At 34.1% G+C, this 18,930-nt stretch overlaps 1 protein-coding gene across 2 annotated transcripts; it reads right to left on the bottom strand.

Moving 5' to 3' along the window:
- Positions 1–5,957: 5,957 nt before the first annotated feature.
- LOC133849197 (uncharacterized) lies at positions 5,958–7,181 on the bottom strand. Of its 2 annotated transcripts, none has more exons than XM_062285106.1 (3): positions 6,657–7,181; positions 6,208–6,600; positions 5,958–6,104 (listed from the first exon to the last, which is right to left on the bottom strand). In XM_062285106.1, exons 1-3 carry the CDS (start codon positions 6,947–6,949, stop codon positions 6,029–6,031), a joined length of 762 nt encoding a protein of 253 aa, XP_062141090.1. In that variant the 5' UTR covers positions 6,950–7,181; the 3' UTR covers positions 5,958–6,028. The 2 variants fall into 2 exon arrangements, with proteins under 2 accessions (XP_062141090.1, XP_062141089.1); XM_062285105.1 differs by having other exon boundaries at positions 5,958–6,148; positions 6,657–7,179.
- Positions 7,182–18,930: the final 11,749 nt, after the last annotated feature.

Genomic DNA, 18,930 nt, shown 5'->3' with positions numbered 1-18,930 from the left:
ACAAAAATGCGACACTCAAGTAAATGATAAATCAAAGATACTTTTAGACCCTAAGCAAAACAAAATAAACAACAACTAACAATTAGTTTTGTAAGCATTACGAAATGTAGTTAAAACCTTGTTCGCAAAACTTGTTAACAATTTGTTCGTTTCCTTGCTTTCAATAAGCACAACACACACACACACATACATAAACACTATATAATTTTGTTTTTAGTTTTTAAATAATTGAAAGAACATTGCAGAATAGCAGACAAATTTGTTAAAAATTAATATTAAACAACAAACAAAACAAAATAAATGAGAGATACAAGAAAACTTTAGTTGAAATTAACCAAATTCTATGCATAAGGAAAAGCTGTTGGAACTATGCTGCACCTCTACACACACACACATATATATATCTAAATATATATAGATACTATATACATTAAAGAAAACCCTAAGTGTATACACTTCAAGTACCTTTTTAGCAAAAACAAAAGCATTAAAGTAAATTAAATTAAATTATAGCAGCGCATCATTGAAGCAAAAAGCCTAAAAAAAGTGGAGATGAAGATCGAAAGAGACAGACAGTGAGAGAAAGAGAGAGAGAGAGAGAAACTAATTGCCAGTTGTTAAAAACTTAAATTTAAAATTACATTTAAATGTTAAACGTTTGCTTTTGATTGTTTAAATATTATACATACATATTTATGGAATATATAAGGAGTTTTTGTAGCTTTATAGAGATGCGAACGCCTTTTTTAACAACAAAAACAAGAAGAACAACAACAAATTTAGCTAAGCAAACATAATTTTAAGCTTATATGGAAAATTGTATCTGCAAGTGAAATATGTATATATATTTTTGTATATATTCACAAGTATACAATATATATATGCATATACATATACTTATAAATTAGCTAAAACATACATAATAGATAATATATATGTATATATATAAATATATATATATATATGTATATTGTTATAGCCAATCCAACGAGTTATAACGTAAGCTACAAGCTTAAACGCGAGACTTTTGTAGCCTGAAAAGCGCAATCTGCCCCAGTTCCTGGCATCCCGGTTCCCTAGTTCCCTAGCTCCCATTTCCCTGTTCCCAGAGTTCCCTCACATAATATCACTTTACTTAATGTTACCTAAATAAATCCCTAATAAGTACGTACGATTTCATATATATGCTTTATTGATATGTAAGCAATTGCCTATGATCAGAAATCAGTTTGTTAATGTTTACACACATATATATAATTATTCTTTTTTTATATAATTATCATACCTTCATTATTATTAAATATATACGTACATACTATATACATATATGATTATAATTTCTTTTGCGTACCAAATACACACACAAAATGTGATTTCATTTCACTTGACTTTGTTTTTTTGTTTCTTCCATTTTTGCCTCCAAACTAGATAGAGTAATTCAATGTTTATTGTTTATTTGTTGGGGAGCAATAGCAGAACTTTAGTTCCATAAATTCGGTGCACCGAAGTATTATTGTCCTTGCAGAGTTTTCCTATAGCATATAGAATAAAAATTCGTTAGCTCTCTCCCCGCACTTTCCCCATTCGAATGTAGAGATCAATCATTCCAGTATCCTGATTTCTGCAAGGGCAGCGACAAATTTTGAAAAGATAACACCAAGCATCGTGGAGTATTCTATAAGGATTTGTATTTGTTTGTAAGAGAACTCGATGATGAGTTGAAAAATGATTTGAAGACGCCAAGTTAAGAGCAATGTATGTTAAATACGGAAAGTGCCTGTAATCAATTGTTTTCATTTGCGCATTTTGTGTTTGACGTGAAGTTTGGCAACAGTGCACGACGGCAGTGTTGCCAATTTTCAGCAGACATAGTTAGGTTAAAGTAATACTATTTTGTTAAAGTGTTAGCTTGAAGCCACCCCCCCGTCTCGCTTTTGTTGCTTCGAAACCGTATTGGAAGACAGGCAACATCAGAGAGTAAATGATAGAAGAGAATGCAAAAGAAAAAAAAAACCACATAAAAATAAAAATCCTAAACAGTTACAGGGTATCTAAATACATGTCCACAAGAAACAATAAACAACAGTCAACACGTCTGAAGTCTGATTCAATTTGTCGTTTCGACGTGCAGGGAACCTACACTTTAGGCAATTTTATTTTCCCACTTTCGAAGCAGTAATATATATATGTATATCTACTTATATGTATATTCAAAGAATATGATAATATATCTATGTATATAACCATATACCATATACCATATGTATCATGAGAAGTGTATATGTATGTATCCGTTTGCCCTCCAAGGTTTCAACTAGCGCCTGTTTTTATGTCTAAACCTGTACCAACAACAAGATGAAACAACACACGAACAACTATGAAATATAAGTATCTAAATGAAATATCTATCTATCTATATACATATATTATATATAGTATATACATATAGTATAAACATATACAAATACATATAAATAAATGAACAAATGACAAAAAGATAAGAAGACAAGAGTTGCCCTGTATTTTTTAGAGCAATATTTTTCTACTTTTTCGAAGAGCAACAAAAATTCAAACTCAAAACTTTTCGATTTTCATGTTTTGCGGCTGGTACAAAAACTAAAGTAAAAATATTAAAAATTAACAATAAATTCAATTGACAAACAACCAAGTTAAAATGAAGCGCCAATTGATTTGGACTGATTTCTCGGGCGTCGTCGATGATGATTATGATGATGACGATGATGATGATGAATGTAATGAGCGAACACAAACACAATTTTGTTAAGAATTGCCTCTTGAGAATATATATATATATATATATATATATATATATATAGTATGTATTAGCTGTAGCTAAACTGACTTGTATATACATATACATACATAAATACTTATACAAATACACACATATATACATACATAAAACCATATGTATATAGAATTGATATTACATTTAGACCAGATAACACATTCAAACCTAAAATGAACAAATCTAAAACATGTTACAAGTAGAGTGCAAATAAAAACAAAGAATATAAAACTAACAACTTTCTTTACTTTTCCTTAGGTTGGGATTTATTTTTAACGAAGAATTCAATTACAAACTTGAAATAATTGATGAACTAATATTATTTTTCAAATTTAATTATTTTCCTTTTGTGGTGAGAATAAATTCAAGAATAAATAAATTATGTTGATTTATTTTACTCATCCGTTTATAAAATTTTAAGTTTCAATGGAAAAGTTGCCCTACACGCCGCTAGATGGCGCGCGCTCCCGAACATACGACTCATAGGTGTCGCATATTTGAGGAATTGCGCTCATGCGCAGCAAATAACCATTTTATCACTAACCATACAATACATAGATGCGTCACGCCATACAACCAAAACGTCCCATTGAAAACAGTATTATTGCCGCCCCAGTCGGGTCGTGCGCTGCGATTCGAACACCGAGCCTCTTCGGCTCATTCGAAAATTCGAAGTGCTAACGCAGCGCGCAGCGTTGAGCAGTGTTGCCAGTTTAGCAATTTAGTTGCTAGATCTAGCAACTTTTCAAAATATTTGCAACTTTTTTTTTGAAAATGCTATTAGCTACAAATCTAGCAACTTTTTATTTTTTGTTAGCTATTTTAGCAATTTAGCAATTTTTCATTTATACTTTACTTAAAACCCTTTTATTTTGTATTCTCTTTTTGCCATTCACTGCAAAAATTGCGATTAATAGTTCACAATGAAATCGGAACTTGTATTTAACTCAACGGTTCGATTATAAGAGCTACTTGAACCAAAAGCCTTTTAGTGATTTAGCAAATTTTGCGCTCAAAATCTTTTCCCTACCTTGGTCGAACGCTGAAGTTGAGCGTATATTCTCACAAATGAATATAGCAAAACATAAATTACGTAACTGTATGAGCATTATATTATAATAATATATAACATTATATTATAATATATAATGATTATAACATTAAATGCGATATTGCATGTAAGGTTAGTTTGAGTTTAAACAATTGAAAATACGAGCCGATATAGCGACAGGTTGCTAGTCTCGCTAGGAGACTCATACCAGCTAAACCGTTGAGGCAATTGAAGCGTCAAGGTTTCGCCAAATCGATAACCCAATCGTAAACTTCACATAATCTCCTTAAACTAATATGAGGTTTGGTTCAAAAAAATACATTTTTAGCTGTGTTGTTATAGTACTATTTTCTTCCTGCTGTACTGGTTCGATACTTAATAAAGAAGCTAATTATATAAGAAAAAAAAAATTAAATAAAAATAATTAAAAAAAAATAATTAAAAAAAAATATTTATATATGTATTGGACTACATAGGCATAACAAATGTTGCCATAATTATGTACTTCCCTACGAGTACTTAGTAAAGTAGTACACGGATAGTAAGGAAGCAGAAGAATTGGACGAAATTCGAAGTATTTTGTAATGTTAACAAAAGAAGATATGAAATCCTGTTTATTTAAATTTTTTAATTTTTAATTTCAATATTTTATTCTCAAATTATTTAAAAATGTACATACTATTTGAAAAAGAACATTTAAAAGATTTAGCAATTTTTGTTGGCAATTTTTTTATAATTTTTAGCAATTTTTAGCAACTTTTTTTCTTAAATCTAGCAACTTTTACTCCAGAGAATCTGGCAACACTGGCGTTGAGTTCAGTCGCAGATCAAATGCGGAGCGATGAGCACGGGCGCATTTCGTTGCGCTCTGCTCTCGCTTCTATGTATGCGTGTGTGTATCTACATGCTCACCTATGTCAGTATGTGTATGCATGTGAAGTTTTGCAACGTGCAGTTGCCTCGCAAACAAGCAGCTAGCGCACGCCAATTTTGTTTTGCCACGACGAAAGTCTCGAAGATGAAGGCAACAACAATTGCTCGCGTTCTATAAGTTTGCAGTTAAATGGCACTTGCACAAGGACCGCGTTGGCTCTGCTGGTGGTGTGCAAGCTCAACATGTTGTGGGTTTCAGAAAATTAGAGAAAATATAAATAATACAATTATTACTATTAAAAGTTAAATTATTTTTTAAAAGATAAATACATATTTATAATTTAGTTTTAATTTTAATTTTCGGTAGAAAATTTTCTAATGAATTAAAATTAAAAATGGTAAAAATATTAAATATAAGTATTGAAAACATATATAATTAATATTTTATTGTAATTATGATTTCAATATTTTTCTGTAATTTTTTGTATTGTTAAATTGTATTATTACATGATTTACAAAAATGTATTTATTAAAACAAAAAAAAAATTAAACTTATAATAATAATAATTTCTCTAATTTTCTGAAATGTTATTGTTATCTTAAAATGTAAAAACAAAATTTTAAAGTTCAAACTTTTTTTAAATTGAGTTTTATTATTTAAAATTACAAAATTGTAAGTCATCAAAAATCAATGCGCGATTAGATTTTACTTCTGTCAGTAAACTTGAAATGGAATAAAAAAATGTAAATCGCATTAAAAAAAAAAACAAAATATGCATATGTTCTCGATCGGGAGTTGAACCCTGACCCACAACATGTTGAGCTTGCACACCACCAGCAGAGCCAACGCGGTCCTTGTGCAAGTGCCATTTAACTGCAAACTTATAGAACGCGAGCAATTGTTGTTGCCTTCATCTTCGAGACTTTCGTCGTGGCAAAACAAAATTGGCGTGCGCTAGCTGCTTGTTTGCGAGGCAACTGCACGTTGCAAAACTTCACATGCATACACATACTGACATAGGTGAGCATGTAGATACACACACGCATACATAGAAGCGAGAGCAGAGCGCAACGAAATGCGCCCGTGCTCATCGCTCCGCATTTGATCTGCGACTGAACTCAACGCCAGTGTTGCCAATTCATCTGCTCATCAAATAGCTAAAGTAACATATGAAAAACGCTAGAAACCGCCAGAAAATTAGGATGATAGCCAAAACATAAAGCTACGTTAGGAAGACAATATATTATTAATTTTATTTATTTATTAAGTATTTTTTAGAAGTTCTGAAATTTCCTCAATCATGCCCTCTTCTTCTGCTGAATTTTTGTAGCTTTGATTGGTTCCAATCATTTTCAAGCAATCTTGTGGGACTTCATAATTATGGCAGCTCTTGTTTGCCCGGCGTAGTCCGTATCTACAAATATGATTTAATGTTATTAATATTATAAAATATGGGTTGAACAGATAAAATACCTTATGTGTAAAATAGAATTTAGTGTTTCAACGGCCATTCTATTTCGCAGCTTGGTTTTGACATTGTTCATTTGACTGAACACTCGTTCCACCTCTGCGTTCGACCATGGCATCGATAAAAGGCTTAGCGCAAATGATGCTAGTGCCGAAAACCTTTTGTTACCTGCTGCATCCACATAGTTTGACACTTCGGCCCAAAAACTTATGGTATCCGTCAAATTTGACCAGTTTAGAAGATGGATGTTCTGATATTGGAATAGAATGTCCTCAATTTTATCGGAGTCCAACTTTAAGTGCTCGAGGATATGCAAAATATTGGCCTTCTTTGGACATAAAATTTTTGTAATGGAAAACAAATCAATTTGTTGAAATACTTCAAAATTGTCTGGCAATCTAAAAAAGAATTTGGAAGTTAACAAAGAAATATAACAATTACTTTATAAGAATACCTCTGCTTGAGCTCATTGATTAATGCTATTATAAAATTAACGCATTTTGAACGAATTTCTGCCTCAATATCGTTTGAGATGTTTTCTTTACATTCTTTGAGCTTTGTCTCGAATGCATATCCCAAATAGCAATCATGCTTTACCAAATGTTCAAAATCGTTTTTTAAAATATCAATATTGACATTTTCGGGAATGATTTTGCTTTTTAAAGAATTTATGGCAAATATAATGTCATTTAAAAGTTTGGTTGAGTCTCCAGTGCTTGATTGAAAAATTTTGTTAATGTGCTGCATTTGAGTTAGCACTGGCTGCAAAAACAACAGATACAAATAAGTAACGTCGTCATTTAGTAGTTTGTGCAACGTTTGTGCCTTGAAACATTTTTCATTTGTTGCAGCAATGTTGAAGTGAAGTTTAAGCTCAATCCATTGCTTCAGAATTCGTGTAACGGCAACTTCAATCGACAGCCACCTTGTGTCGCAAACTCGAGCAATTTTGAGAGGTACCTAGCAAAAAATGCATGTTATTCATATACAAAAAAATAAATATACAAACATAGAGAACAATACCACATTACACAGACTACAGACAAGCACATGTTAATAGACAAAAAGGTTAAAATCAAACAATACAAACACATAGGTCGTTTTACCTCTTCAGCGTTAATAAGCTGATACATTTTTTTGTAATCTGATTGCCTTTTCGCGCTTTTTGAAAACCAATTATAGGTTTCGTAAACAATATATTCTAAGGCCTCGGGTAAAAAATGTTTACATGCACTGTTGACAGCCAGTTGTAGTGAATGGCATACACACTTAATTAAAATTAGGGAAGGAACTCTTTTTTTCAACTCCGTGTACACACTTTGCTTTGAACCAACCATAACACTTGCGTTGTCCGTGCCAATTCCAATCAAATTCCCAAGGTTTAATTTAAAGTTGTTAAGTTCCTGACAGAGGCTGTTCGCAATCGTTTTCGCGTCGCCCTTCTCGAGCGGAACCAGGGATAAAAATGTGGAAACCATGATGCTCCGTGTTGCACTAAAATAGTTTATGGCAACACCTATGTATATAGAATATATTTAATTGTGTTTTAGGATGATTAGCATTTTAGCTTACCAAGGGTCTTGCAGACACTTATGTCAGTACTCTCATCAAGCAACAAGCTGTACTTGGCATCACCGATGTCCTCCTTTAATAACAATTTAAAGCTTGGAGCCAAAATATTTGTTATTATACTGGTGCACTTTGTTCTATGGAGCTTTATGGCACCGCCATCCTGAAAATTTGTCCCGCACAACAATCCCAAATGATCAATTGGGCTCACCGATGAATGTGCCGCAACATACAAAGACAATGCTGCCTCTTGCCGGCAGGTTTTTGGAGAGACAGATGGAACGAACGTTATTTTGTTCGTCTGTGAAAACGCAGATGACGAAGACTTGTGCTTATTTGTCTTTGCATGCGCGTGCAAATCGGAAAGTTTCGCATTAATGCTGGATTTGCAATATTTGCAAAAGCATTTTTGCTCATCAGCTGCATCCAAAGTTAGCCAATCCTTAAATGCTAGGTCTTGCAACCAAGCATGTCGCGGTTTTTGCTTATAAACTTTCGGCATTTCAACTGTCACACGATCGTTTTGAAAATTGTGAAATACCCAGATGGTGATGGTATAAGACTAATAAAAATCGATAATAATGTAAAGATCTTTTGGCATATCGATGTTTTTTACCATTGCAATGCAAAAATACTGCAAGGTTTTAAAGTGTGGCATCGTAAAACATAAAAATACACAAAGTTACCAGATGTTTTTAATAAACTAAAGTTCTGTCAGTTTTGTTTTGAAAATAGCTATAATTCCCGCTAGCCGCTAGTTTTCAATTTGTCCCGCATTTTGCTTTTGAAAACCGTCAGATCTGACGGGGAAATAGCTAAATTGGCAACGCTGCTCAACGCTGCGCGCTGCGTTAGCACTTCGAATTTTCGAATGAGCCGAAGAGGCTCGGTGTTCGAATCGCAGCGCACGACCCGACTGGGGCGGCAATAATACTGTTTTCAATGGGACGTTTTGGTTGTATGGCGTGACGCATCTATGTATTGTATGGTTAGTGATTGTATTGTATGGTTAGTGGTTTTATTGATAATCGATTGCTGACAAACTTTTTTTTTTATGTTTCCTGCTTTGTCGCTTGATGGTGTTTTACAAGACTGTAGCACATTTACGATTAAAAGCGCCATCTATGGTTTGTACTCACAAGACGACTAAGATTCGTTGCGCCTAGAAACATGCTACTGCTGATAGCTTGATAGCACTAACCATACAATACATAGATGCGTCACGCCATACAACCAAAACGTCCCATTGAAAACAGTATTATTGCCGCCCCAGTCGCGTCGTGCGCTGCGATTCGAACACCGAGCCTCTTCGGCTCATTCGAAAATTCGAAGTGCTAACGCAGCGCGCAGCGTTGAGTTCAGTCGCAGATCAAATGCGGAGCGATGAGCACGGGCGCATTTCGTTGCGCTCTGCTCTCGCTTCTATGTATGCGTGTATGTATCTACATGCTCGCTTATATCAGTATGTGTATGCATGTGAAGTTTTGCAACGTGCGGTTGCCTCGCAAACAAGCAGCTACCGCACGTCAATTTTGTTTTGCCGCGACGAAAGTCTCGAAGAAGAGGACAACAACAATTGCTCGCGTTCTATATGTTCGCAGTTAAATGGCACTTGCACAAGGACCGCGTTGGCTCTGCTGGTGGTTTGCAAGCTCAACATGTTGTGTGTGGGTCAGGGTTCAACTCCCGATCGAGAACATATGCATATTTTGTTTTTTTTTTTAATGCGATTTACATTTTTTTATCCCATTTCAAGTTTACTGACAGAAGTAAAATCTAGTCGCGCATTGATTTTTGATGACTTACAATTTTGTAATTTTAAATAATAAAATAAACTCGTAATTATTTTTGCAAGCAATATTTAAAACTCAATTTAAAAAAGTTTGAGCTTTAAAATTTTGTTTTTTACATTTTAAGATAAAAATAACATTTCAGAAAATTAGAGAAAATATAAATAATACAATTATTACTATTAAAAGTTCAATTATTTTTTAAAAGATAAATACATATTTATAATTTAGTTTTAATTTTAATTTTCACTAGAAAATTTTCTAATGAATTAAAATTAAAAATGGTAAAAATATTAAATATAAGTATTGAAAACATATATAATTAATATTTTATTGTAATTATGATTTCAATATTTTTCTGTAATTTTTTGTATTGTTAAATTGTATTATTACATGATTTACAAAAATGTATTTATTAAAACAAAAAAAAAATTAAACTTATAATAATAATAATTTCTCTAATTTTCTGAAATGTTATTGTTATCTTAAAATGCAAAAACAAAATTTTAAAGCTCAAACTTTTTTAAATTGAGTTTTAAATATTGCTTGCAAAAATAATTACGAGTTTATTTTATTATTTAAAATTACAAAATTGTAAGTCATCAAAAATCAATGCGCGACTAGATTTTACTTCTGTCAGTAAACTTGAAATGGGATAAAAAAATGTAAATCGCATTAAAAAAAAAAACAAAATATGCATATGTTCTCGATCGGGAGTTGAACCCTGACCCACACACAACATGTTGAGCTTGCAAACCACCAGCAGAGCCAACGCGGTCCTTGTGCAAGTGCCATTTAACTGCGAACATATAGAACGCGAGCAATTGTTGTTGTCCTCTTCTTCGAGACTTTCGTCGCGGCAAAACAAAATTGACGTGCGCTAGCTGCTTGTTTGCGAGGCAACCGCACGTTGCAAAACTTCACATGCATACACATACTGATATAAGCGAGCATGTAGATACATACACGCATACATAGAAGCGAGAGCAGAGCGCAACGAAATGCGCCCGTGCTCATCGCTCCGCATTTGATCTGCGACTGAACTCAACGCTGCGCGCTGCGTTAGCACTTCGAATTTTCGAATGAGCCGAAGAGGCTCGGTGTTCGAATCGCAGCGCACGACGCGACTGGGGCGGCAATAATACTGTTTTCAATGGGACGTTTTGGTTGTATGGCGTGACGCATCTATGTATTGTATGGTTAGTGATTGTATTGTATGGTTAGTGGTTTTATTGATAATCGATTGCTGACAAACTTTTTTTTTTATGTTTCCTGCTTTGTCGCTTGATGGTGTTTTACAAGACTGTAGCACATTTACGATTAAAAGCGCCATCTATGGTTTGTACTCACAAGACGACTAAGATTCGTTGCGCCTAGAAACATGCTACTGCTGATAGCTTGATAGCACTAACCATACAATACATAGATGCGTCACGCCATACAACCAAAACGTCCCATTGAAAACAGTATTATTGCCGCCCCAGTCGCGTCGTGCGCTGCGATTCGAACACCGAGCCTCTTCGGCTCATTCGAAAATTCGAAGTGCTAACGCAGCGCGCAGCGTTGAGTTCAGTCGCAGATCAAATGCGGAGCGATGAGCACGGGCGCATTTCGTTGCGCTCTGCTCTCGCTTCTATGTATGCGTGTATGTATCTACATGCTCGCTTATATCAGTATGTGTATGCATGTGAAGTTTTGCAACGTGCGGTTGCCTCGCAAACAAGCAGCTAGCGCACGTCAATTTTGTTTTGCCGCGACGAAAGTCTCGAAGAAGAGGACAACAACAATTGCTCGCGTTCTATATGTTCGCAGTTAAATGGCACTTGCACAAGGACCGCGTTGGCTCTGCTGGTGGTTTGCAAGCTCAACATGTTGTGTGTGGGTCAGGGTTCAACTCCCGATCGAGAACATATGCATATTTTGTTTTTTTTTTTAATGCGATTTACATTTTTTTATCCCATTTCAAGTTTACTGACAGAAGTAAAATCTAGTCGCGCATTGATTTTTGATGACTTACAATTTTGTAATTTTAAATAATAAAATAAACTCGTAATTATTTTTGCAAGCAATATTTAAAACTCAATTTAAAAAAGTTTGAGCTTTAAAATTTTGTTTTTGCATTTTAAGATAACAATAACATTTCAGAAAATTAGAGAAATTATTATTATTATAAGTTTAATTTTTTTTTTTTGTTTTAATAAATACATTTTTGTAAATCATGTAATAATACAATTTAACAATACAAAAAATTACAGAAAAATATTGAAATCATAATTACAATAAAATATTAATTATATATGTTTTCAATACTTATATTTAATATTTTTACCATTTTTAATTTTAATTCATTAGAAAATTTTCTAGTGAAAATTAAAATTAAAACTAAATTATAAATATGTATTTATCTTTTAAAAAATAATTGAACTTTTAATAGTAATAATTGTATTATTTATATTTTCTCTAATTTTCTGAAATGTTATTTTTATCTTAAAATGTAAAAAAACAAAATTTTAAAGCTCAAACTTTTTTAAATTGAGTTTTAAATATTGCTTGCAAAAATAATTACGAGTTTATTTTATTATTTAAAATTACAAAATTGTAAGTCATCAAAAATCAATGCGCGACTAGATTTTACTTCTGTCAGTAAACTTGAAATGGGATAAAAAAATGTAAATCGCATTAAAAAAAAAAACAAAATATGCATATGTTCTCGATCGGGAGTTGAACCCTGACCCACACACAACATGTTGAGCTTGCAAACCACCAGCAGAGCCAACGCGGTCCTTGTGCAAGTGCCATTTAACTGCGAACATATAGAACGCGAGCAATTGTTGTTGTCCTCTTCTTCGAGACTTTCGTCGCGGCAAAACAAAATTGACGTGCGGTAGCTGCTTGTTTGCGAGGCAACCGCACGTTGCAAAACTTCACATGCATACACATACTGATATAAGCGAGCATGTAGATACATACACGCATACATAGAAGCGAGAGCAGAGCGCAACGAAATGCGCCCGTGCTCATCGCTCCGCATTTGATCTGCGACTGAACTCAACGCTGCGCGCTGCGTTAGCACTTCGAATTTTCGAATGAGCCGAAGAGGCTCGGTGTTCGAATCGCAGCGCACGACCCGACTGGGGCGGCAATAATACTGTTTTCAATGGGACGTTTTGGTTGTATGGCGTGACGCATCTATGTATTGTATGGTTAGTGATTGTATTGTATGGTTAGTGGTTTTATTGATAATCGATTGCTGACAAACTTTTTTTTTTATGTTTCCTGCTTTGTCGCTTGATGGTGTTTTACAAGACTGTAGCACATTTACGATTAAAAGCGCCATCTATGGTTTGTACTCACAAGACGACTAAGATTCGTTGCGCCTAGAAACATGCTACTGCTGATAGCTTGATAGCACTAACCATACAATACATAGATGCGTCACGCCATACAACCAAAACGTCCCATTGAAAACAGTATTATTGCCGCCCCAGTCGGGTCGTGCGCTGCGATTCGAACACCGAGCCTCTTCGGCTCATTCGAAAATTCGAAGTGCTAACGCAGCGCGCAGCGTTGAGTTCAGTCGCAGATCAAATGCGGAGCGATGAGCACGGGCGCATTTCGTTGCGCTCTGCTCTCGCTTCTATGTATGCGTGTATGTATCTACATGCTCGCTTATATCAGTATGTGTATGCATGTGAAGTTTTGCAACGTGCGGTTGCCTCGCAAACAAGCAGCTACCGCACGTCAATTTTGTTTTGCCGCGACGAAAGTCTCGAAGAAGAGGACAACAACAATTGCTCGCGTTCTATATGTTCGCAGTTAAATGGCACTTGCACAAGGACCGCGTTGGCTCTGCTGGTGGTTTGCAAGCTCAACATGTTGTGTGTGGGTCAGGGTTCAACTCCCGATCGAGAACATATGCATATTTTGTTTTTTTTTTTAATGCGATTTACATTTTTTTATCCCATTTCAAGTTTACTGACAGAAGTAAAATCTAGTCGCGCATTGATTTTTGATGACTTACAATTTTGTAATTTTAAATAATAAAATAAACTCGTAATTATTTTTGCAAGCAATATTTAAAACTCAATTTAAAAAAGTTTGAGCTTTAAAATTTTGTTTTTTACATTTTAAGATAAAAATAACATTTCAGAAAATTAGAGAAAATATAAATAATACAATTATTACTATTAAAAGTTCAATTATTTTTTAAAAGATAAATACATATTTATAATTTAGTTTTAATTTTAATTTTCACTAGAAAATTTTCTAATGAATTAAAATTAAAAATGGTAAAAATATTAAATATAAGTATTGAAAACATATATAATTAATATTTTATTGTAATTATGATTTCAATATTTTTCTGTAATTTTTTGTATTGTTAAATTGTATTATTACATGATTTACAAAAATGTATTTATTAAAACAAAAAAAAAATTAAACTTATAATAATAATAATTTCTCTAATTTTCTGAAATGTTATTGTTATCTTAAAATGCAAAAACAAAATTTTAAAGCTCAAACTTTTTTAAATTGAGTTTTAAATATTGCTTGCAAAAATAATTACGAGTTTATTTTATTATTTAAAATTACAAAATTGTAAGTCATCAAAAATCAATGCGCGACTAGATTTTACTTCTGTCAGTAAACTTGAAATGGGATAAAAAAATGTAAATCGCATTAAAAAAAAAAAAACAAAATATGCATATGTTCTCGATCGGGAGTTGAACCCTGACCCACACACAACATGTTGAGCTTGCAAACCACCAGCAGAGCCAACGCGGTCCTTGTGCAAGTGCCATTTAACTGCGAACATATAGAACGCGAGCAATTGTTGTTGTCCTCTTCTTCGAGACTTTCGTCGCGGCAAAACAAAATTGACGTGCGCTAGCTGCTTGTTTGCGAGGCAACCGCACGTTGCAAAACTTCACATGCATACACATACTGATATAAGCGAGCATGTAGATACATACACGCATACATAGAAGCGAGAGCAGAGCGCAACGAAATGCGCCCGTGCTCATCGCTCCGCATTTGATCTGCGACTGAACTCAACGCTGCGCGCCAGTGATGCCAATATTTTTTCGAAAAAAACGGACAGATTGAGAAAAAAAAACAGGAAAAATAGGATGAAAATATTATTAAAAGGATAGAAAAAGAGGCAAAAAGTTTGTTTATAGTAATTTAATTTTTTATTATTAAGATAATAGTTTTAAGGCAGCTTCGATTATTTTTCCTTCGTCATTATTGCTGTCCTCATAAGTAACCATAGAGCCAATTATTTGAAGATACTTTTGAGGCACAGAGTGTCTGTCAGACACTACATTTTTAATAAGGTTAGTGCACTTGGTTCTGTGCAATTTAACCTTCTTGGCGTCAAAATGTGTTTTTACTAATTCACTTAGGTGGCTACATAGCTATCGCAGCTTCTTGGCGACAAGTTTCTGAAGATTTGACCGGCTCGAAACAAATTTTACTTTGTTTCAATAAACTTGATGTATTTTTCGTATGATTTTTTTTGTCGTCATGTGCACTCTTAATAGGTCAATTTTACAGTTAATACTGCATTTGCAGTATTTTAAATAAGCCTTGTTAATGTCTGAATGTCGGCTAATCCAATCTTTAAAATCCGGCTGCAGTAGCCAACAGTCCCGAAACTTTTGCTTTTACATTTTTTTTTGACATTTTTAATTTAATAATATAAATTTTGAAATTGTGTGTTCAGTATCGAAACAGAGAGTGCAAGTAAACCGTAAATAGAGTTTTTCGATTAATTTTTTACCAAACTGTCGATATAAGTATGGCAGACGTGAAAAGTTGCCACCTGTTTCATATTTTACAGCAGATAATAAAATTAAATTGGAGTGCGAAAGCAACTATTTTAGAAAAATAAAGAATTAATATTAGATTTAAAAAAAAAAGGACAGATTTCGGGATGAAAAATCTAAAAATAGGACAGATTTCAGGTATGCGGATGATTTTCAATTTTTTCCGGATGAAGCGTTAAAAACAGGACAGATCTGTCCGGAAAAAGGACAAATTGGCATCACTGCTGCGCGCTGCGTTAGCACTTCGAATTTTCGAATGAGCCGAAGAGGCTCGGTGTTCGAATCGCAGCGCACGACGCGACTGGGGCGGCAATAATACTGTTTTCAATGGGACGTTTTGGTTGTATGGCGTGACGCATCTATGTATTGTATGGTTAGTGTTGATAGCTTGTACATACAACAATGCAATCGATGTTGTTGTTGTTATTATTATTGTGATCGCTGTTGTTGTAATAGTATATGCAGTTTTTGTTGGTTTTGTCGTTGGCCACTTGAGCCCGAAAGGGTAAAAAACGCAATAACAAAAAGTGAAATAACGGGTAAACAAAAATCATGAGCACTGATAACTGTTGTTGTAGTGGTTGCAATTGTTATTGTTAGCTTGCAAATAAAATACCAGGCGAACATAAGCGAACAGCAAGTAGAATCTTCTGGTATTTAATTACTTAAGGTGAATGCAGTTATCGCTTTGAATGGTTTAAAAGTAAAGCCAGGAGCTAGTTGCTCAATGTCATCTCAGCAGCTGAAATACCAGGTGAACATCGATAAAAGCATTTGGTATTTAGATCTGTCGTGTGTGTGGTTATTGTTCTTGTTTGCCACTTTAAACCACTGTACTATGTGAATTTTGCCACTTTAACTTGTATTTAATATACGAGTAAACAATAAGAGATTTTGTTATTATGTACACTCACAATATATTATGGAAAAGTGGGTGTGCCAAAACCTCTACCTCCAAGAAAAATCATCTGTTGAGCTAGTGAAATCAAATGTTGTCAGCAAAAACCAGGGATCGTGCTCAAATTTCCCATAGTGCATTGTGAACGGTTAAAATTGTCGAGGCAACAAGTAGAGATTGAACAACTAGACTGCTTAGTGGCGCCATCTATGGCTCGTGCTCGTTATGGCAATTTAATTTATGGCAGCCTCAAAGTAAATTTTGTGCGCCAAATTTGAAGTTTTAAAAAAAAACGAACAGAAAAGAAAATGCGTTAAGATTTAATAATATATTGATGCATCTTACGAATACAATTAACATTGTCTTATTGCGAAATCCTGAATATTTCGAAAGCAACAATTAATAATGTCGCCTAGGACATCGCTGCTATAGTTTTGTGTATGTGAAAACTATCTTTATCGCAGCCATTTAAGGGTCTTTCAAGGATATCCTTACGAATATTCCTATATCATCCTCTATCGATTGGGAAAAAACATCTAAGAAGTCTAAACATACAATACATTAAAAAATTTGGTTATTTGAAAAAATGAATTTGTGCTAATAGTTTTCTATTTATCCTGAACATACTTGAATTCCAATCGATGGCAATCCTTTCGAAATGCGTTCTCACCCTGAAGAGCTACAATTAAGAAATCCTTTACCGAGAAATGTATTCGATTTTTACTTTATTGATTAGGAACAAAAAATGATGGTTGATTGTGCAGCAACAATTGTGTATTCAAATATTGTAGAACGCATTATTTCAAAGTAGTTTTGATTCCAGTTTTATCCACAGGACCTTCCTACGAGGTCCCTTGTATAACATAATATATATATAGTATAATAATATATAATACATAGTATTCTTTGAATGTATACATAATATGATTAATTGTTAGTATTTTTTGTTTTAAGGTCAAGCTGCCAAAAAGGTAGCAGAACACCTGTTAAATAATAAAATATACAAATTTTTACAAAAAAAAAAAGATTCCAGTTTTTTGTTCACGTAGAAATACTTGTAACATGTCAAGTTATCCCAGATGAACAAAATTCCAATGTTTCATTAAAAAAAAAACGCGTGTAAGGCATTTTCTCGTGAAGTTAGATGACATCAAATAAAACTGTGGAGTTTGCATACAAACTTTAAAATGAAAAAAAAAATATTGGAACCGAGATGTAATAAAATGTGCTTCCTACGCAGCTTCATAGATCTGGCAAAAATAAGTCTCCAAGAATATCTAGATGTATTTCAGGAATGGGCCAGGAATTGGAACGTACGATAAATGGGCAAACATGACATTCGCAAATCGTGTGCGGAACTGCCCGTGTGTGACGCTTAATGGTAGCGTGTTATCTCACTCATCATCACACAAATATCTAGGAGTCATTCTAGACAAAATGGTAAAATTAGAAAGCCATGTGAAGTCGCTGCTTCATTCTTAGAGAACCAAGTTAAATGGCATGTCCTGGCTAATCTAACACACAAGCTTTCGCTGGACAACTAGGTTCGAATCTTCAAGTGCATTTTAACTCCGATCCTTTTCTACGCAATACAGGTGTACGGTATCACAACTAAAATGCACTTCAAGCCAAGACGCTGAAGAGGATCTCAGGAGCTTCGTGGTACAGGAGAACGGCGGACATTGAGCACGACCTCAAAGTACCTAAGATTGGCGATAAAATTCAGGCAATTGCAATAAAATACTCGGAGATGTTTGGACGTCACCTCAACAGACTAGCTAGGCGCCTAACGTCGAGTCGTCGCACTAGGGTCAGGAGAAGACTAAAACGTCATCATCCTCAAGACCTGCTAGCTCGGGTCTTGACCTAATATTACCAGCGATGCTCTACTTAATTTTCACGCATATTTTTAGGCTCAATTTATATAAATTTTCCGTTTATTATTTTCGATTTGTTTAAGTTGCCCACAAAAAAAAAAGTAAGAAAGCTACAGTCGAGTGTGCTCGACTGCGAGATACCCGCTACCCAATTTGAATAACAATATACAAAAAAATACTACAAAAATACTAAAATTATACCAAATTGTATATTTGGTATATCGATATATCGGCCAAAGCAACTCAGACCCCTAGTAAGTAGGCGTTTTTGCCCTTACAAAAGTATTTCTTTAATAACTTCGACAATTTTTATGTGATCGCAATCAAATTATCAGGAATCATAAATACTAATGTTATTATTGTGTACACCAAAAATTAGCTTTAAAATTACGCTTGTTATTAGATTTTTTTTTTTTTTGCGGGGGTGGAAGGGGGCGTGCCAAAAATTTGAAACCAACTTGATCTGCGTGCAAACATAAGAAATGCTGTTGAAAAAAGATGATAGCTCTATCTCTTATAGTCTCTGAGGATCTTGGTGTTCTTACGGACAGACGGACAGACGGACAGACTCACAGACAGACGACAGACAGACAGACGAACATAGCTAGATCGTCTCGGTTATTGATGCTGATCAAGAATATATATACTTTAAGTGGCCGGAGTGCCGGCACAAAGTTATAATACCCTTCGACCCTATGGGTAGCGGGTATAAAATTAAAATGTGCTTGGGATATTGTCGCCATAGAAGTAGGCAAAGAATGTGAGT

This window comes from Drosophila sulfurigaster, chromosome X (assembly GCF_023558435.1).
Source record: "Drosophila sulfurigaster albostrigata strain 15112-1811.04 chromosome X, ASM2355843v2, whole genome shotgun sequence".
NCBI classification, from domain to species: Eukaryota; Metazoa; Arthropoda; class Insecta; order Diptera; family Drosophilidae; genus Drosophila; species Drosophila sulfurigaster.
The sequence above is the reverse complement of the archived record's forward strand: the minus strand, read 5'-3'. Positions and strand labels throughout refer to the sequence as shown.